This window comes from Sylvia atricapilla, chromosome 13, assembly GCF_009819655.1.
Source record: "Sylvia atricapilla isolate bSylAtr1 chromosome 13, bSylAtr1.pri, whole genome shotgun sequence".
Taxonomy (NCBI): Eukaryota; Metazoa; Chordata; class Aves; order Passeriformes; family Sylviidae; genus Sylvia; species Sylvia atricapilla.
Genome location: NC_089152.1, coordinates 19,612,381 through 19,634,688, shown reverse-complemented (window position 1 = coordinate 19,634,688; position 22,308 = coordinate 19,612,381). Strand labels below are relative to the sequence as shown.

The 22,308-nt window shown below is 40.4% G+C and overlaps 1 protein-coding gene across 1 annotated transcript in view; it reads right to left on the bottom strand.

The window, feature by feature from the left end:
• The window catches only part of SCAPER (S-phase cyclin A associated protein in the ER), a 144,076-nt gene that overhangs the window by 39,359 nt on the left and 82,409 nt on the right, over positions 1-22,308 (bottom strand). The window contains exons 24-25 of the mRNA XM_066328752.1: positions 9,622-9,737; positions 2,459-2,582 (exon numbers count right to left, since the gene is read on the bottom strand). Coding sequence (XP_066184849.1) covers positions 2,459-2,582; positions 9,622-9,737 — 240 coding nt within the window. The remainder of the gene's footprint in view (positions 1-2,458; positions 2,583-9,621; positions 9,738-22,308) is intronic.

The following is a 22,308-nucleotide window of genomic DNA, read 5'->3' as shown; positions in this document are numbered from 1 at the left end:
AAGCCGGTAAAATTTCATTGGCCACTTACCTAAAATACGGTTCAAATTTAAGCACTGTGTATTTTGGAGAAGAAAAAAGTAACCAACAACTGGGTTTTAATTCCTACATTTGCTGATGGCTAATTCACCTAATGTTCATTGCACATTCACTAACGATGTCTTACTTAGAATTTTCAGATACTATACATTGAAAGATTGCCTTAAAACTAATCCCAGTGATCTGTCATGATATCGCACAGACATGGTTTAGGTGTATGACTTCTCAGACAACTTTGGGGAAAGTACGTGACAGCTGTCACTCAACTGGAACTAAAACCCCAAAACATGAAATGATCCTTACATCCTTCTAGCTCCATTAATTACTCGGTTTTATTGGTATGAAACCTTCCAAAAGAGAAGAAAAGCTAGAAAAGCTGCAATTATTCTGAAACTATCTTTTGGCTACAGTAGACAAAGCAGAGCAGAGACAGCAGTAAATAAATGAAGCTCCAACTCCAGCACAAGACCTCTATGAATGCAGGTGGGAAGGTTTGATCCATTAATCATGGAAATCAGGGAATAACCCTGCTGCCCTCAACAGACACTGACTTAGGCATTACCTGAGCTAAGGAGGCTGAGGAAGGTAACAGGGTAATTCAGGCTCCAGAAGGTTTCCTACCAGTCCCTTTAAGCAGGAGGTAGAGAAAGGTCTAAACAGGACATTTTGAACTATTCACCAGGACAGGCTGGATGTCACACACACACACACACACACACACACACAAAACCCCCCCAAACCAAACTAAATCCACAAGAAACTGAAAATAGGTTGGAAATAGGGTTCATACTGGATGTATTCAAAAATATATTGAAATGCTTCTCAAAACAGTACTGTTTCTGTGTTCAGCAAATATTGGTGTACTTGTTTAATAATTTGTTAAAACCCTGCAAATATATATTCCTATATATTACTCCTCGTATTACTTTGGGTTTTATTTTTCAACAGTAAGTGGAAATACAAATGACATGGGCAAAGGCTGCATCACACAGCTCATCCAACCAGGAAAAGTGGAAGCAGTTAAAAGTCTCTGGGGGTATATTTTACTATTTTGGTATTCGGAGCTGCTCTCAGTTTGGACATTTCTTTTTTATTAAAAAAAAAGAAAAATTCAAACTTGATCTGATTTATTATGTTTTCAAGAGAGAAAAATCTGTGTTAGAAAAGTAGCACTGTTTTTGGGTTTTGTACTCAAATATGCACTTCATGGAAGTATGAAGATATCCCAGTTTAAGGGCCAATTCTGCATGAAGAGAACATAAGAGACTTTCTGTATAGGAAAGAAAAGTCCACTGTGGATCATGGGAAACATCAAGCTTTAATTACAGTTTTGCTGCAGTTCAGGGGTAGCATTTGGCAACAGACTGAAAGCAGCTCTAAGCGCAGTAAATTTTCCCTCTGTAGTATCTCCGAGCTCTAGGTGGCCAGCTCTGCCTAAGAAATCCCCTCTGTGTTCCTTCAGGAAATGACAGCCCGGGGGAGCCAGGGCAGGGCTCCGGCAGCAGTGAGCCTTGTCACCGGGGAGGTGCTGCAGGATTTCCCCAGGGTAATTCCCCGGAGCCTGCCCCGCAGAGCCAGCGCTGCCCCGGCCTTTCACTGAGCGCTGAAACCTAAAACCTGCAATCCTCTTGGAGAGCTCGGCACCAACAATGCGGGCAGCTGCTCACAGCACAGCGCACAGCTTGCATTTGCCTTCTCTTTGTGTCAAAGAACTCGGACTATCTTTTTGAAGTGTTCGTCAACAGTCCTCTGGCTTGTTGATTCTAACAGCGTCGCTTAAATTATTAAAAGTATGTACATAACTTTTCAATTAACAAACTGCTTGGCTCATGAAAATACATACACACAATTTATAAGCAGAAAACCAAGACTAAATATCTTATGATGAGCAGGTCACTATGAATTAAAAATGAATTTTCAAATAAAATATTTAATCACATTTCGAATTAAATGAAACATTGGAAAATTAAAACTTTCACTGCTAAAGAGTCCTATTTAAGCACTTCAGCAAATCACTCTGGCAATGTATTAACCTGACTTAGATTCCTGACACTGAAACAAGTAAGAATCAAACACAGAGACAATTCATTATAGTCTATACTTTAAATATTCCTATTAATATTAAATATTTAAATTGGGTGAATTAAAGAAAACAACCTCAGAAACACTAAAGATAGAACAATATCCACTCTCAGAGTTCCCGGTACACATGCTTTGGCAGAAGTTATTAGTAGAAGCGAATACATCAATTTCTATAGAATATAGTAGATACAGCCACCAAATACAAACAACAAATGAATTTCATTCTTTCAAGGCTTTATTCTTATTTACCTCCTGGCATTCTTATACTCTAAATACTTTAACATGTTTGTGAAGCATGCAAAAATTTAAAATTTTAAATAAAAAAGGTATTTTACTTACTGTAAACTGGTGTATCAACAGGTCCATCAGAAAAGTGATCTTATTACTAAAGAGAACATAGGTGCAGTTTTCTATGCAGTTGCTGCAGGTGAGACTGTAAACATTTACTGTACTACACAGTGACCTAAAAAATCAGAAGGGAAGAAAAATTAGAATTCTACTTTCTTCAGTAAATTAAAAGCAAATAAATGGCAGCACATCAAAAAGCAAGTCTGCAGGAATTCACATTAATTTTCTTCCACTTGGGATTCCAAAGAGAACTAACACCTTAAACGGAATTAATGAAATAACTTCAAAAAAATAAAGCCATACTTGTGAGAAGCCACATATTCTATGGGTACTCGACTCTCCTGTATTCAAAACTCTGACCAAAACTGATCCAGAGTATCAGCCACTTTCATCACTTGGACAGGTAACATTTCTCTGTGTGTGGCTTACAGCTCTAGCACACACTGAACTCTTTCCTGGCAGGACCTTCGTGCCCTGTGGGAAGCATTTGACAGCAACTGCCAGGACAGCAGGGCCAGCTTTAGAGAGGAGATGCCAGCAGTGCCTGTGCCCAGCACGAGGAGCAGAGATGAGCAAGGAATCAAAGGGCAGCAGGTGGAAGGGCTGGCCCAGAGGTTCTGGTGCCACATTGTCACCCAGTGCTCACAGAGCCTGCAGGGCTGATGTGCAGCTCTGGGGGAGCCCCCCGATGGCTGGGGCAGAGAGGACAGCTTTGCAATGGGAACAACACAAACACCAGCACATGCACAACTGCTCTCTGCACCACAGGCGGTGATTTCTGTCTGTGCCAGTTAAAGTGTTCTTCTCAAAACAGGCCTTGCTGTGAAGCTGGGACCAGTCCTAGAGAATATTCTCACAAAGATTAATCTTACCAAAGAGACCTCTATTTCAGAATAAACAAAAAGTTTGTTTCTTGAGCTTTGCTTATTACAAAAGCCATCACTGTTACTTCACACACACAGACACACAACACAAATGCATCATAAATACATCCAATAATACAAATACAGATGGTTAGACATTCAAGTTGTTACTCTAAAATAAACCAAAATAAAAAAACCCCAAACTTTTACTTTGTTGAGTTTTTCTCAACATGTGAAAAAATGTGACTAAGTTCAAATAAGCTCCAAAGAAGAAAATAAATTACGAGCACTGTTGAAAGGTCATACAAAAGTGGGACTGCAACAAACACCAAGTTACTGCACCAAAATCATCAAAGCTGGTATTTAACAGAAGAAGCTGCAGACTAATCCAACATATTTCTGGAGCTGAGTTTTACGCTTTATCTTTCTCCTATAATGCTTTTTGAAACAACCAAATTATTTACACAATACGGACTGTGGCTTTACTGATGCTGGGCTCATTGCTGAGGCGTCTGGTCACTCAGCCTGGCTCCCCAGAGCTGAAATGGAAGCCTCCCACATACATGTGTTGTGTTTCTCAAGCAAAGGCAAGCTGGAAATGCTCAGAGGCCAGAAAAAGTGGAGTAAATTTTTTTCATTTGTATGGCTGGATAGTCTCCTCAGCTGGAGAATTCAGAAAAGAAGTGAATGAACGTTTCTACTTCTCCTTTTCTGAATATCACTATATTACCAGTTATATTAACTTAACTGTACTGGTAATTAATTTTACTCTACTGCCTAATAAAATCAATTTCAATCTGCAGCTTACATTGTGTGAAAACAATATTAAATCATTACGTATTGACCAAAGATTAACTTTCACCTATTTAACTTAACTTTTACCCTACAAGGATAACACCTAGAGATAATTGAAGCAGCATGCTTCATATGCATTTTTACAAACCCATCTTGCAACACAATTCTGTCTTCCTCTCCTGACTAGATAGGTGGTTTAGTTGAAACATAACTAAACTGAAAAATATTTTCATTAGGCACCTCCTTCTACCCTTCATGATGATTATTCCCTGGTGTTAGCATGTTGAAAGGGGGAGAGAGAAGAAACCATATTGGTAGTTTCTATTTTCTGTTGAGAAGATGCTTTAAATCAGCTTCTGTCATTTTATCAGCTATTCTAAAATAAAGATCAATTCTATTCAAATATAAACAGTATAATTCATCCAAGTGTCAAAAATGAACTTGTAGGTTAATTCTGACAGCATTTCAGAGTTCTGAGGTGATTTAGTTAATTCACTGCAATAAATGATTTTTGATATATGGGATTCCTAATTCCTAAGAGGACCATTTATTTTACACTTGAAAACACAAAAACTTCCCACTTTAAATAAAGACCAAATTCCACTGTAAGAATGCATCACGCTTCTATATTTCCCAAGTGAACCTCATGTCACAAAGAGTCCCGGCATTTCCAGAGACTCTGATAATGCATTTGAAAAGGTGCTGGAAGCAAATGGATGTCAAATTAATTTTTCACAACAATAAAGAGGGTTCACTTAATTGATACCATAAGCTTGCTAGCAGCAGCTCGTCTGAACACATTGTGATCACGGCAGGCGCTGAAGCTCTGCCTGGGCTGCCCCGCCTCACTGGGGCTCAGCACCAGGAGTGTCAGCACAGAAGTGTCCCCAGGTGGTTGGCAGTGTTAAATGGCAGATTAGAGACAGCACAACTAATTTCTTTACTTTAATCTTATTAAGAGAACAACAGCTGTCAACTGCCATCATTTCTGCACAAGGCCACCTAGACAAGCAAGGGGCTGCAAACAGCAGAGCCACAACTTTATTTAACCACACCTTAAACTCTCAGGGACGAAACCCCCAACGCATTTCCCAACATCTTCCTCCCTTTCGGAGGAAAATGACTGCTCTGAATGCCAAAGGTGTTACCCCCAGAGACCCCAGAGCCAGCTGAAGGCCTGAAGCAGGAGGCAGTGCAAAGCAGGTGGTTATTGATTCGGGCTGTTGCTGTAAACTTTGTATCACACCCACAAAGCAGCTTTCCAGCTCTGGCCCCAGCACGTTCACTCCAGCCCACCGCCAGGCTGCCCTCGGATGCAAGGCTTTCCTCCAGAGTAAATCCAATTATAAAAACCTCCTTATGGTACACAGGCTTGGAGACAAAAAAAGAAATCTGTCTCTACACTAGACAAAAATATGCATCTGTATGTTATGTTTATTTCACACGAGTATGAAGGAGGAGAGGAGGATTCATTTTAATCAAGCTAGATCTCAACAGTTTATATGTCTGCAGATGACTTTTTTTAATGTTAGCTCATCTTCATTTCCTCAATCTGCCTGATATAAACAAGTTGACAAACTTTAACTTTTATTAAAAATACTGAGGCATTAACAGTATGCAGCCATGAAGAATTATCCACGATAGTGCACCAGGATACAGAAGCAAGAACTCGATTTTTGCTTTACAAAAACCAGGGCATCAACATACAATAATTCACCTGTTTCAAGTGTAAAGCTTTTCCCTATTCTTACAACTTCTGATGTTACAAATGAATGTACTTTGATTATCAATGAATAACCCTAAAAACTCCATTTGGAAGGGCAATAGTACAAAACTAAGCCTTATCAAATTTAGGATGTGCTAATTCAGTAGAAAATGGCTCATTTTTAATCAGTTTGAATATTACACATCACTCCAACGGGGAAAAGGATCAGTATTAGCAATTACCTCCTGAGTTGCAAAGAAGTGGGAGGTGAAATATTACTGCAAAATGGTGCACGGAATGGGTAAGGAACCATCAAGGTAAGAATATGGATTGAAACAGCAATAAAACTGCATGAACAACAACACTGCAGCTTAAGAAGTGTATGCTCCTAAAGCCAAGTAAAAATTACAGAGAACAAGCTATAAAACCAGCTCTTAGTTCAAAACAGTTCTTACTGAAGAATATAATTCGTATCAATGCTATCCAAAATATTATGGGGGCACTAATTTCTTTTTATGTACGTAATTATGGTTTGAGCTTTTTTACTCTGATACTACTTGCTTTAAATAAATGATGCAAGAAACTGTATGAAAACAGAAGGTACATTAAACTTGACTTCAATCCCATCCTAACTTGTAGCTAAAGTCCAACTTTCCTCCTTACAAAACTACTGCCAATTTCTCTTTTAAAATACTTGTCACTCAAGAAAGTCAAAGCATTTCCCAAATGTTAATTAAACAAACCCTACAAGCCTCATTTGTTAGCAGGTTTGTCACCAACATGTCATGGTAAATGAGCTGCACACTGCAAGGCAACCCAGGGGATGAGACTCATCTCCTGCTCTTCATCTGAAGGCATTAAACTGTTTTGCTGTGCAGCTCCCATTTGCTTTTCTAGAGAAGTGCAAGAAGAGTATCATAGGGCTCTGAAACCTTTATAAATTCAGCTGACTGTGTCTTGTTTTGTGGAGAAGTGGACAAATCCTGGCAAACTACAAAACACTGCTTTGAGAAATAATACAGCTGGACAATAATTTTTATGCTAACATAAAAAATAAAACTTACTATAACCCACTGCTTTCTCTTTCCCTTTTCCAGTGATGTATTTGAAGGGGAGAAAAATTGCCCCAACACCAAATGTATCATCTGTCTCATAAATGTCACGTCTTCCTCACAGCATTTCCCATCCTGCTCTGACTACCGAGCTGGATAGCGGTACAAAACAACAGGCATATTGTTAAATCTTCTGATAATAAAGCTTTATCTTGTAGACATGGGATTAAAGTTCTGAGCTGCACCATACAGCCAGGATTTTGGGGAAACAGAGATGTAGATAATAGCCCATGTAATCTCCTCACCTACTTGTAAATAGCTTATCCTCATCGCAAAGCAACAGACAAATTCCCCATTTCAGATGAGTACAAATGCTTAAACATCCCAAGAACCCACAAACAATCTGAAGTACAGCAGTGTTCTTCAGCAAAGCATATTTGGCTGGGGGAAGACTGGACTGCAATTCATGAAAGGTCTTCATTCAACTTCTTTCCAAAGAGCTTTGCTTTGTCTTTAAACAGAGAAAACTGCTGCTTCACTAGATTCAAAGTTCAAGAAATCCAGATGTAAATGACATTTGCACAAAAGAAAGAAAAGTAACTTCAAACTTGCATCAACATTAAATGAGAAATGTGATCTGAATTTTCTTCCTCGTTTAAAGAATGAAACACATTCTATGATTGCCCTTGGTTTTGAACCTCCCTCAAACACTCTGTGTGTGAAAAATTCCTTTAATCCTTTCAGTGACACCACACCAATACCCACGAATGTGGTTTGTGCCTGGTTCAAACTGCTCATGGAAAATCCTACCCTCTGGACACCCTCTGCTCTCCAGAGCTGAGGTGCAGATTCTGCACAGAACGTCCTTCTCCACCAAAAAGGCCACAGAAATACCAACAGAGGAGGCTCTGCATCCCATGCAGCAACACCAAGTTCCTTGGGCCACTTCCAGCACACCCCAGATTGTCTAAGTCAGACTCAAGCAGTGAGACTCTCCCAGACCAACCCTGCAAGAGCAGTTTGCTTTTGAGAGCAGGATCCTGCGTCAATTATGTGCAAGCTGATGGATAACTTCCCAACTTCCATACTTTCAGGTGCCTGCAAACTGCAGACTGCAATTTGCTGTGAAGTTGAATGAAATGCTGTATTTCAGGAGTGGAGCAAAGTTCTTCGGAAGATGTTTTTAACATACAATGCTGTCAGAACAGTTTATATTAATCTCCTTTCTGCCCCCGTATTTCTTTTGGAAATATGGCTAGTGGAAAAACTGTGTTAATAAAACAACGTTCAGATAATTTTTCAAAGATGCAAAAAACCTCTTTTTATAGTTCAGTCACGAACAGGGTCAGGAATCTGAGTGACCACTGGTCTGAAAGGGGTGTGAGATAGACACTGACTGTCAGAGAGAGGAAAACCTCTTATCAGCTCTTTGGGTGTGATTTCTGTTACAGAAATATGGCTGACAGAAGGCTTTATTCATTAGCACACAAACTCCTTCAAGACCTAATACATCCTCAAACTGCCTCACAAGCTTCAAACCCAATGTTCTCAGTAATGTAAACACAATGTTCTCAAACCTTCTCAACAAAGGTTACCAAAGCAAGACTATTCTTACAAGGAAAGAACAAAAACTGAAGATGTACAGAAGGTGCATGTTCTAAGAATTTAAAGCTCAGTTTGAACTAGGCTTTATGTGGGCACACAGTGCAATCCTGTCCCTTGTGAAGTGTATCCCACATTGATAAGATAACTCAGAATTAGAGACTCTCCAAATGAAGAAGCCCAAGGCTGTTCCTGAGCTGCTCACTATAGGCCCATCTCAGGACTGCTCACCAGTGGAGCTGGCTGGACCTGCAGCAAGTGCATTCAGCATTACTGCAAAGGCAGGAATTTTATTTATTCTCTTAGAAGTGCAAAGTCAACACACTTAAAAATGTTTTTTCCTTAGGGCTCTTTCCTAGCACTTCACACTTGTGTCCCATAACGTATTATCAGCCAGTTTTAATCCAAACTGTCACACTGCAGTGCCTAAATTACAATTAAATCAATATTACAAAGTATCCACAAACAATGATGACAATGGTACACAGCAGGATATCTTGGGTTTGTACTAAAACTTTGCCTAGCTGTGCTCTGGAAGCACCTATGTGCTCTTGACTGTATAAAACCTACAGTCAGAGATTAGGGAAAAGAGCGTGCTTTTGAGTTACCAGTTTTTGCAGGAAATTCTGCTTAGTCACCACCTTTTTTTTTTAGGGATTAGACATTTAAATCCTTCCATTCATCCTTTCTGTAAAGAGGAATTTCTCTAATCCACAAGAATTTTGATTTACCTGTTGGTAGGAGCCCTTTCAGCTGGCAGTATCTTACAACTATTTAATTTTAAAAGCAGATTCCAGTGAATTACAACCCTTTTAAAAATTCTCCTGCTTCCCACTAGAGATCTCTGCAGACTAACTTCAAAAGACATGCATCTCCTCCTCTGTTAAACACAGTTTCATCTTTCCTCTTTTTATACAATTAGCTGCTGCTCAGATAAATCATAGCTCAAAATAAAATCACCATGTTAGGAAACCAGAGGGTGAGTGGAAACATCTTTCACCTTCCACGGCACAGAGAACAGCAGTTTTTTGCTCTGAAGTCCCACACGGGACTAGGAGAAGAAGCAGCAGTGAAGCAGCAGGTATGAAATGAATTCCCAGGGACTCTCAGTGCAGGTGAAGGACCCATCATACTCACTTGAAGGGAACCCTGGCAGCTGCGTTCAGGTTGGTGGGAGAAGTCACCATCTGAAGAACATTTTCAAGTGCACTCAGCCCTCCTGCAGCCTGGAATGCAATTTTATCTGCTGTGTTCTGAAGAAACACAAACACAGAAGAGAACCAATAGAAATTAAAGAAATGTCTACAGAAAGGGTACCTCTGGCAGTTGTGGATTCTGTCAACGTAGAAAGTCCTTCAAACATTTATTTATTATGTTGGACGCTTTTGAAAAAGAGCCTTTCACTGCTCATGCACAAGGAAGAGACTTTCTAGAGCAGGAGTTGAATGTCTCAGGAGTTAGTTTTTTAATTATAGTATATACATATCCAGTACTACACAAATAATACACTTGAATACCATATTTTCTGTAAGGACATACAATTACAGGGATTTTAATAAAGTTCATCTTTACCTGTTGCTATTATCTTTGTAGCTACACTGCTTTGTATGATTTTTAAAATACAGACAATCTCTAGATAGGTAATTCCTCCTTTTTACAAACTTCTCCAACAGGAGACACCCTTCAGGCTTGGTTTATAAATATGCATAAAACAGCTTAGGCAAATCCCTTTATCCTAGGTGTCTGCAAGGAACTTGCATATAACAAACAGAACTTTACACTTAAATACCATCTTGTCATTATTCTCACAGTTTGTAAATGACTGGGGGTTTGCTGCAGCAGATCAAGTATTTTAGAACTTATGCTCTTTTCCTTTCCTGCAAAATTGTTATAATCTCTTTTTACAACAAGGCAAGAAAGATTTTATTCTCTATTTCTAAGCTGCTAATTTTGTATAGTTTTATTGGCAGTTTGTATTTGATTATCTTGATTTTGTCAATGATGATGATATTCTAGCTAAAAGGAAATAATTTCTTCTTCCCCCGCCACCCCCACCCCCGGGGTGGAAGCACTTCACATATGGGAAAAAAAAATCGAAGTCCTCTACAAACACAATTATTATTGCTCTGTAAAGAATGTATTCTACTGTAACAGAATGTATAACAGGAAAAACTCCTAATGACACCGACAATAAAATATTTATCTGAATAACTACAAAACTAATTAAGCAGCTGTACTATGATTTACCTGGGCAACATTTTTCCCTGTGAGAGCAGACATTACAGAAAGAAGTATATAACTTACTTTTCATTTAAATCATGCAACTCTCCATTTGGTCAAGCAAATAGCTATACAGTATTTAATTTTCAAGCTACAGAAAACTATTCATAGAAGTCAGATATTCAAAAAGAAAGCATTTCCCACAATTAATATGAACTGCATTTAGACTTTTAGACAACCAGATTTATCTTCCAAGGAATAACTAGCCTCAAATGAGTGGAAATCTGTGCGCCAACTCACCAAGCAGTTAAGAAAATCAGCCAGTGATTTCCTACAGGCTAGTTAATAAGTATAATTTCTAGCAGTTAATTTTAGCCCAGTGAGCCTTAACTGCAGTTACTCTTGAGTTTCATTCATATATTCTTCCTCTGCTTCCTCTTCCTCCCATCTAAAAAAAAATCTCAACCCCCTGCTTCCTTAAGCTCCCTTGGCTCCCAATAACACTTTCCACCAACTCCTGCTAGAGCCATAAAGAAAAGACCCAAACAGCAAAGAACCAGTCCTGCCATAAATTATCATTATTGACTTTCTTTGAGCACCTTGGCTCCCAGCCACAGCTCTCAAACCTCCTGCCCTGCTCCCCCAGTGCTGCAGCAGCCCCAGACAGAGCCCAGGGCCTTTCTAACCTTCCCCTGCTCGCTTCAGCTGAAAAGCTCTCGGGTGTAAAGAGAGATGCTGTTATTTGCAGAGTGCCTTTCCTTGGGAATGGGCACACCCTGGCAGTGCAGAGCAGCAGCACACAGGAGCTCAGAGCTGGGCAGCACAGCACCAAGGGCTGTGACACTGCTGATTTATCTGCCAGCACTCCTTCAGCTCCAAATGTGCCCAGCACTTGCCACTTCTCACTTTCCCTATTTCTCATGTGAGATTATGCCACAACCTATTAGCTCTTGTGGCAAGAAGTCTTTTCCTGTCATTCAGAGCAAATATGCCCTTTCTCTATTTCATCCCATTACTCTGAGTTATATCCAATTTATTGCATTCATTTTGTTTGTCCCCTCAGCAATTGCTCCATTCTTGAACTTGCACACTGCTTCCTTTTCCTGCTTGGCTTGTTTCTCAACTCTAATTTCTCTTCAATGCTAAACTCCACCTTCTGTATTTTTTCATATGAACTTTTCTTATCTGTGATTTTTTCCAGAACTCCTCTTTTTTCCAAAAATACCAGGTAATGAAGTGTCCAGAAAGGAACTTCCCCCTATCTCAAATCAGTCACTAGAGCCACACTGAAAGAAGCAATGTCTTCCTGCTATGAGGGGAGGTTTTCACGTTATCTATTTTAAAATTACATACATTTTTGAAGTTGTTTTATTTCCTATGTGCTCTCCTTCCATTTCAATCTGGAATGTCACTTGTTTTATAGACAGACTTTTTTCAGAGCCTGGTTCACTTTTGTCTAATACTTTACTAAAATACAGGTCTACTTGTCAAAATACAAATCTGCATTCTAGAAACTTCTGCTACTACTATAGTTTTCTACGAAGCAGAAGGGAGTCTGCAATTTCTTCTGATTTTGTAAAATTTAGTTGTATGTCCTATCACTCCTCTTTCTAGATTACTCATAAAAATTCATTTCGATGCTTATGGACAAAAATAAATCCCTAGCAATGTGCGGGGAAGAGAGGGAAAGCTTCCATAGAAGGAAGATACAACCAGCAGTGAAGCTGGGGAAATCCATGAGCACGGTATTTGTTACCTGTGCTCACAGAGGTCTGGAAAACTGCCACGTAGGGATACATGGCTTTTAGCACATTTAATGTATCTCTCCCCAGTGATTCTTTTAAGATGGAGAACTCTCAGGGTTTCTAATCCATTTCTTGGAATGCAATGGTGATGCTGAAGTAGCTGCTGGTATCTGGCACAAGTGAATGACCTTGGCCCCAGTCTGAGTGTCCAGCTCTCAGGAATCCCAGGATCATCCCAGCTCCTGGAGCTGGGCCAGGGGAGCTGAAAGGAAAATGTGCCCTGTCTGCTAAGGAGCAGAAGAGTCACTTGAATACTGCACTGCTGACGTTTGCAGGGTGAGCACCATGGGACTGGAGGAAACACTGGAAATTGTCCCTCACCCATGCCAAGACCTCCTACTGGTGAGCTGTTATAAAGAAATCCCCTCAGTGTTGGAACATATTGTCATTCCATCTCTGAAGCAGCCAACTCACACCAAATTGTTTTAAAATATGTCTGAATTAATTCTTACTTGAAGAAATTTTCAAATTTTAAGTATTTTTATAATTATCTGAGGAAATCTTTCTTGGATCATTAAACTAGGTGAGTGAGACATCTTATCCATTTTGTCTTTCTCTCAAAAATGAACTTTGAATATCCTTGAAAATATGATGTCTTGTAGTGCTAAAGCTTTACATTAGCCAATACATATTGTAACAGGTATTCAGAAGAAGTGGACTGAGATATCTCACTTACTCAAGAGCCCTTGTTCACATGCTTTTTTTATTTAAATTGATCCCTGCCTGAAGCGGTGTCAATATAAAACACCCCTTCAGGTAACTACTTTTACTCTGGAGGCACCCAAAGCTCTGAGCAGATTAGGCATCATGTGAGTATGAAAACTGATAGATCCTACAGGGAATAAATATTACATACCTATTTGAAAAGAGCATAAACCAGCATTGCATGTTTCTGCTGCTTGAAAGGAGCCTCCAGACTTCTAATCTGCCCCCCCAAATTAATTAGCTCTCCTGTTTATGAAACCTGTTTTGTTATTTCACTGTAGGAACTGTTCTTTGAGTAACTACACATTCAGATTGGGAGGGTTATTCTGCAATCGATACCATGGGATTCATGTTCCTTGAACAACAGAAAATATATAAACATGTTTTTACACATTGTTTTTAAATAGTGTGTATAAATTTGATTTGCTAATATGTATTTTCAGAAATTCACAACTATTTAAATAACATTTTTAAACAATTTGATTTTTAAACACAAGAGGATTTCTATGCTCTGAAGTTCTCTGGTGACACAGGAGAGCAAAGACAAATGAACAAGTAAGCAAAAATTATTATTACTGTCATCTCTGCATTTTTTAACAGAGATAAGAAGGCACAAAAACCTTGGGGATGCTACCTAGATGTGTCTCGAACATCAGAAAAACAAAACCGGAGATGCAGCTCCTCAGAGCAGCAGACACAGCACTCAAACCCAGCCCAGGAAAAGTCTGCTTTCCTTACCCCTCCCAAGCCCATCGTTGGGAACTACAGTGGTCATGTTTGCACAGGAGGAAAGCCAACCCAGCTGATGTGACAGGAAGCATGTATTTAATCTCTGGACCATTACAAACTTGTCATTTGATGCACACAGCCTTTAATTTAGGCAGAACACTGTACGAATCAAGTAACTTAGTTCGAAGTGTGTGTACACTAATGCGTGTGGCACAGTAAACAGAAACATTGATAAATGAGACAAACCATGTAAACATTTAATGCATTAAGTATGAATTAAACATATTAAAAAACTTAAAATTAATCCTTAAAAAAAGGACAAACAGTCAAGACAGCTCCCTGCACAGTGGGCAAGCATGGCTGAGTTATTTACCTACCTGTTACAACACCTTAATGGATTTGAATTTCCCTTCTCTCTTAGGGCTTGAGTGACAACTGACTAATAGGATTACAGGCTCTGTTCCAATAATACAGCTCAGCTACATGCCAGCAAAAAATGACAGCCTAAACCTGAATTACATGGCCTGGGAATCCATCCAATTATTAACTAAAGTAACTGTTATTACCTAACCTAATCAAAGGAGAAGCAGCTGTTAATCTTTGGTGGCCTGCAGTGTAGTAGCGGTCAGACTGGATGGACTGTCTTTGTACTTGACTCCTCTACAGACAATAATTACGTCCTTTGTGATCAAGGAAGGGCTTCCTAACCTTTCAGACAGAGGCAGCAGATGGGGAACAACTGTTTGTGTGTTCATTAACAAGATAGGGTAGATTTTATCAGGGTCTGGCATCTGTGGCACCTTTGGAAGCACCACTTACCCGAGGACACAAGTATGTTTGGCAAATTCGAAAATGAGCAGATTAAATAGAAAGTTCAATATAATGTTTTCATCTCATTATCTGGCATTTGGTACAGAAAAATACACACAGCTCAAAAAAGAGTGATTTACACATATGCCCCGTCCTACCGAACGTGGCCGACAAAGAAACACATGAAAAGGCAACTGGCCTGTGCTGGTACTTGGCAGGCTTTTGTTGCACTCATTAAAGCAGTCTCATAATGTGAACTGTGTGCTTCAGAAATAAAACCAAACTGGGGGAAAATGCTGCTGAATTTATACAAGTCAGCAGGTACCACAAAGTAACACAGAGGGAAATAACACCAGCACTGCTTTGCAACAGCTTTTGAGTTGTGCATTCAATATCCCAGGAGAAAAGCGAGACCAAACCCTGTCCTGCACTGCTGCTCCCCTGCACAGGGCACTGGCAAACTGCAGCACTTGGAGAGCAGAAGAGATCAGAGAAATCTGTCTCACCAGGAGGCACAACACAAGTGTAATTTAGTTTATCCTGGGGAAAGGAAGAATATGCTGGGATGACAGTTGTGGAAGGGAATGAATGGGAAGATGTCTGATAATGCACAGGAACAGCTACTATTTAGAAGCTGAAACTGAATGAAATCAGGTGAGAACAAAATTGAGTTTTTTTAATGCCAAGAGTAATTAATGCTGAGCATAATATACTTAGCATATACAGTCGACTCTCAATCATTTAAAGTTTTTAAATCAAACCTGATTATCTCCTAGAAAAATATGATCCTAATTAAACCATAATTTATTAATTTGGTGCAAGAGATATTGGGTGAAATCCAATGTCCTGGACCAAAGTACTCACTTCCATGCATTTCTCCTGTTAAAGTATTATTATCAGTTAATAAGTAAAGCAGAATCAGAAATAATGCTGAGCTTTAACAGCTGAAACGATTTAATGCCATCTTTGCTATCTCTGCTCTATGTGACTTTAGCCCATTTTGACCATTTGAAATATTTATGAACTAACTGAAATACTCTGGTGTAGACCCTCCCTCAAAGACAAACCTCCAAAACAAGTATTTTCATGTAGACTAAAAACAAAATTTAGAAAAATTATTTTTCCTTCATTAACCTAAAGAACATTTTCTGCTGGTCCTGCAGAATGTTCAAATCAGAAGCTGATCTGGAAAGCCCGTTTGAGCAGACCTCAGACACTACAGTATTTCAGAAGAAATTATTTTTGAATGGAACCCAAATACTTCAAAACATGCTGACTTCTATTTCTGAAAGAACACACTTGTGCAACTCTATTCTAAACCATTCATTGATGGAAGAAATAGTAACTAATTAGCAAAATATAGTTGAAATCCATCTTAAGAATTTTTCTTTCCTTTTATCTAGTGTTTGAAGATTCTATCTAAAATGCCAGAGGCTAAGCAATGCAGTTCAAAGCTTGCCTAGAAAAACAAACCAGACAACTGAATATTGGGCTGGCTTCTCTTTTTTTTTTTTTTAATCTTTTCTCTCCCTTTAAATAAATACACAAGTATATCTACATGCACATTCAATCCCCTGGACAAATTTGTGACTGTAGAAAATCTACATTATTTAAGTAGTTCTCCAGACTTTATACAGTGAAAATCTCTGGAGAGTACACCAAAGTAGTATTTTTTGACAAAATAGGCAATTTTGCTCCCTGAAACACTTCTCTTTAGTGAAATTAGTGTTATAATAATCCACCACTCCACGTGAAAACCTCAAACCGGTTTTCAAACATGAGTGAATTCACCCATAAATAAATGAAGTTTCAACCACTGAGTATCAATGGAAAGCTAGTTCAGGATTAAAATATGAGCCAAAACTGGCTAAGTGTGGTTTGAACTGGAGGGAGGTATTCTTTCACATCAAGGAATACCTTTCATGTATTTGTATCCATTTCTTCCTCCTGCACTGCTTATGGGTTAAAGCTCCAAAAGGGAGGCCTTGAGAAACGCTCCCTCCCACCTTGTCCTGCTCAGCAAAGTGCAGATTCTGAAGCCTGAGAGGTGATTTTGAAGCCTTAGAGGAAAGGCAGCTGTTCTATGTTTCCTCAGGCAGGAGTGGAAGTTCTCTGGCACCTGCTGGAAAAGGGGCTGAGGAAGGTGTCTCACTCCCTGCACAAGTTCAGCACCTGCTCAGGCCAATGCAAAGGGGCCTCTGGCTCCTGAGGCACCTGGGCAACACTGGCTTTTCACCTCCACAGCTCAGGTAGGCCAACTGCAACCTCACAGCCTGGAGTTAGCATGGAGGAAGACCAACATGTAAGAACAAAAGGGCTTAAAAAACAAACACTTGATACAGCATTCAAATGCAATATGAAAATGAGGCTCACCTTACTTTTTAACTGTATCAAAAATAAAAGAAGAGCCATTTTTGACTATCCTCTCTGAAAGTCTACTATTGACAAGCAACCTAAAATTTGTTCAGGCCTAGGGACAATACCAATACTAAAACATTGATTCTTAGGCCTGTCCTGAAAACACTGAACATCCTGTGCACATAAACCTAATTTCTGTCTATGCCATCATATACTTAATTCATTTTTCTGCTTGCAAACATCTGCCCACATTGTCAGGTCAAACCAAATTCAATAGGACTCCTTACTGACTCACTGTATGATCTAATTGAACAGGATGAGCTTTATTTACACAATCTCCTTCCTAGTTCTGCAGTGGCTTTTCAGTTCAGCAGTAAAGTCCCAGAGAGGCAGCTTGTTGTAATTCTGTTGACAAGGACAGGACCCTCACAATCCTGATTGTGAAGCCACAAGAATTAGTGGAAGCCATAAAGGAAAGACAGGTAAAGGTAAACCAGTGAATTCCATGCTCTCTGTTCAGCTACTTTCAGCCACGCCAAGCAGCATTACAGGAAACAGACAATATTGCTTGGGAAAGTAAGAATTATCCTCATAAATATCCCGAGAGACAGCACTGAGCATTGCAGCCACTGGCGCTTATTAAAAATAAATGTTTGGTCTATTTATAAATAACAGGGCATCTAGTAAGTGCATCAATTAAAGGAAGAAAGCAACAACTGAGGTTTAATAAGAGGAACAGCTCCTTCATTTCCACAGATGGCTCATTAGCTGAGGCCAATTTGACTTTTTCTGATTAATCACACAAATAAAAGTTCTCAAACAGGTAAACAGAAAGCAAAATTATGCAATCTTGTCCTGTCCTCTCTCAACATTTATTGGACAATGTATTGTTCAGTGAGTAGGAAAGTCAGCTCTCTCTCAACACTGAATCTGACAGGCTATTATGTTACAGGTTGTAGGTTGAAGGCAGATTGACAACTGGAGTCTCTGATGATCATGAGACAAACAGCTGGTTTACTGTTCAGCACCCCCTTTTATAAGGGGGTTGAAAACTCCCAGGCTTGGACAGCTGATTGGTGGGGTCTCAGCATCACTCAGCTCACTGGCCAGTGACATGTCTGCATTCAGGATTGAAAGGGAGTGGCTGGGGTCCCTGCTGGAGTTCAAATCCACCCTATCATTGCCTACCCAGAGACTTGTTCTAGAATGAGCTAGGCTTAGCCAAGTTGGATTCCTGTTATGGCCAGATTTGTCTGTCCAGCTACAGACCAGCTATGCTGTGATAATTCCTTCTTTCTGTTTTATTAAAAAATGCAAAGCATTCTCTGTGATCCTACCTGCAAATGCCCTTTGCAGACAGGATGACAAAAGACAGCATGAGTCTAACTCAGATAAGGCTTTCCACACCACTCAACAAACCAAGCTCCCCCCAGCCAGTGATATATCCTATATACCACTGCAATTACAACACTCACATCCAGGAGCTGTCAGGCAGGACCACCACCAACACAATCCTTCAAACTATCACGTCACAGGCTAACTGCTTAGAGGTTACAAGTTGCAGCTTAACACTACAAACAAGAAGCCATTCAACCTTTAGAACCCTCAGAAAAACCCAACAAACAGAAGAAACAATTTGTTAACAAATAAAATCCTATACAAACTGTCACTTCAAGAGTCACAGATTTCCATGAGGTAGGTCCACAAGTTGTTTCAATCACTGATCCACACGTGGCTCCATGATGTCAGTTGAGGGCCTGTCAGAGGGGTGCTGCTTGTAGTCCTGGGCAGGACGCAGTGCAGGGCAGACACACCAGACAGGTGTCCAACGTGTTCTGGTGTCCTGGGGACACAAGCACATCCTTGCCCCCAAGTAATGAGATCCCAAGGACCTTCCCACATATTGGTGGCAAGGTCTTGCACCATGGGTTTGGGCAACTGAGTGTTGCTGGATGATTATAATGATAAAAAGTGATTTAAAATTACTGGGTTCTGGGACTTTTCTAATACTCTCAAGTGGTTTAGGGTACAGACAGCATTAGCCACTCTGCTCTGTGGGGTCTCACCACACATTCTCCCTCTCTGTTTAGTAAGTATATGCTTTAAAGTGCCATGTGCACATTCTACACTGGCCTGTCCTGTTGCTGAGCAGGGAATACTGGTGAGGTGTGACACACCCCAGAGCTGTAGGAACTGTCTCGTGTTCTGTGAAATGTAAGCAGGGCCATTCTCTGGTTTGATGTATGGGGGATACCTAAAGCATCAAAGGCTGATTGCCAATGTGCGATGGCATCCTACCCTTTTTCTCCTGTGTATACTGAAGCCCATATTGCTGATGAAAAGGTATCAATTGAGACATGCACATATTTTAGACAGCCAAATTCAGGGGTATGCATGACATCAGTTTATCAGATTTGCAAAGCATGCAGTCCACAAGGGTTAACGCCCATCTGCGGTGGTGCAGTGTGGCCTTGGCAGCCAGCACAGGTGTTAACTATATTACAAGCCCCTGTGTTTGACAGCTGGAATTGTCACTATAAGGCTCAAATACCTCGGTGGAAAAAACCGTGTGATGCCTTTGCTTGTGCAAGCATATCTGGCTGTGGTGCTGTGCAAGCAGGGCTAGCTAGCCAATCTGCTCAAACATTGCCCTCTGCAATGAAACCTGGTACATTTGTATGACTTCTGATGTGTAAGATGTAATAAGCAAATTCTGGCTTAGATAGTACGGCACAGAATCTTTAGGAAGTTAAATAGTAGTGCATTGTCAATTTCTCATAATAGTGCTCCATCTATTCTCTGTGTGATACATGGCAGTCACAACACTTAGAGGAATGTGGAGGAAATGCTGAAAAGCCAAAAGTACAGCATGTAGCTGTGAGGTGATCCACTCTTATAACCTTCCAATATTTGCCACTCACCCTCCTCTTTCTATGTCACAATGGCTTTTCTTGTTTTTCCAGAACCATTGGCAAACACTGTAACACCTTTTAGGGATGTGCAGCTATTTAGAGGTTTTAAAGACTGTGCAATTTCCTCACTTGACCCAGTAATCTGTGGCTTGGTAGATGATAAGTAATTTGTCCCGAGAAATTTTGCAAGGCGCTTTGTAAGGCTGTGCTGTTAGCAAAGCACTATTCAAACTGTTCTTGAATCACAGGCATAATAATTTTTGAAGGATCTCCAGCGCTCAGTTGTAAGCACCTCTGGTGGCACTTGATAATTAATTGTGTGCAATCAGCTCAAAGATGGTAGGTGCCTTTTTTTTGGTTGATGAGGTAAAAACATCCGCTCTAGAATGTTCAACGGATTGGGCCAGTGAGTATCCCACTGCCCAATAACACCAGTAGGATGAAAGTCAACAATGAGAATAAATACAGTAATGCACACCTCTGCGCATATCTAATGTACTTGTCTGTAATGGCTTGCTCTACTGTTTCAAGAGCAACTTTTGCCTCTGGAGTTAATCTTCTGGGAGAAGTTAACTCAGGATTATCATTTGAGAGGTTAAATAAGGGCGCCAATTGTGAGTTGGTCAATCCTAGATAGGGTCTAATCCAGTTTATGGCACCCAAAAGTTTTTGTGCATAATTTAGAGTCTGAATTTTGGTTGAAAGTTGAATTGTTTGTGGCTATATAGTCTGATCCATTATTTGGAGTCCATAGTATTTCCAGAGTGTTTTTAATGCTTGCAACAGGCTTGGCCAAATCCGTGAGAGATCATTTTTTGTTTGAGTTTCTATCAAAATGTCATCTATGTAGTGGCAACAGTATGCCACTGGAAATTGTTCTCTCACTGATGAGAGTGCCTGTGCAATGTACCACTGTCAAACTGTAGGGCTGTTTCTCATGCCTTGGAGAAGAATTCTGCATTGGTAACAGTCCACTGGTACAGCATTATTAATGGAAGGCACTGGGAAAGCAAACATTGGGGTATCGTCTGGGTGTAATGGAAGAGTGAAAAAACAGTCTTTGAAGTCCACAATCAGAACGTCCCAGGTGGCAGGGATCATTGCAGGAGATGGCACACCACGTTCCAAAGCGTCTATGCTTCCTATTACAGCACTGATTTTTCTCAGGTCATGGAGCAACCTCCATCCACGAGATTTCTTTTTTATAATAAATACCAGGGTGTTTCAAAGGCTCACTGGAAGTTCAATGAACTAGCCGATCTTGTAGCAGGGCTTTTAGGGCATCCAGTTTGTCTTTCTAAAGGGACCACTGTTATACAGGCTGAGTAGTGAATTATTCTACAGCTAATGTGGGATGCTTTATGCCCTCTAATACAGTGGCTCCTGTTAAAAATCCATCCCCACCCAGACTCTCCATGCTGCTAGAATATCCCTCCCCCATAGGTTAAGTGGTGCAGCAGTGATATATATGGCCAAATTTTGACTTGACCCTCTGGATTTTTAACCAACACAGGTTTGCTACTCATGGAGCTCTGTGTGGCCTCTGAGGCCAGCAACAGCAGATCCTGCAGGTGTGATAGATCACGATGAAGGCCAAGTGTTGGCAGAGATGACAGTGACATCTGCCCCTGTGTCAATCAACACCACTGACCTGCATCTGCAAAGGCTTTGCTGGAAGCACCATAACAGTACACACCATGTTAGGTCTTTGATCATCCACCACCTGAGTCCAGCACACATGGGGCTGTCCTGCTGATCCAAAGCCTTGGTCTCCTTGCACCCTAGAATCCGTTTTAGAGACAGAAGACTTAAAAGGAATGAGTTGTGCAATTTGGGTTTTAGCAGGGATAGTCATGGGTGGAGTAGAGGTTGATACCATGGCTTGCATTTGTTCTGTAAATATCTTGCAAAGTTGCACTAGATCTCCCTAGAAGTAGTGCCCTCAGTCCTCTCCCTATGAGCCCCTGGGCTTCGAGATGGTCTTTATGTACCTTTAATGAGCTTATAATTATTGGGATTGAGGTGCAAACATCCATGCCAGCTGATCCTCTCGTGTTTGCTGTGAGCTGGTCACACAGGCTTGTACTGGAAGGTGGGAAAATACTCGTGGCGTCACGCATTTCCCTTTCGTGCTTGGTCTCCCATTCTCCCGGCCTTTGAGAAACTGTTCATCAATATGATAGCTGGATCTGCATAGTCTGGTTGCATGACCAGATTTCCCACATCAGCTGCAGTTTGTATTCACACCCCTCTGTCCTTGAAATGTCTACTGTTGGATGGACTTG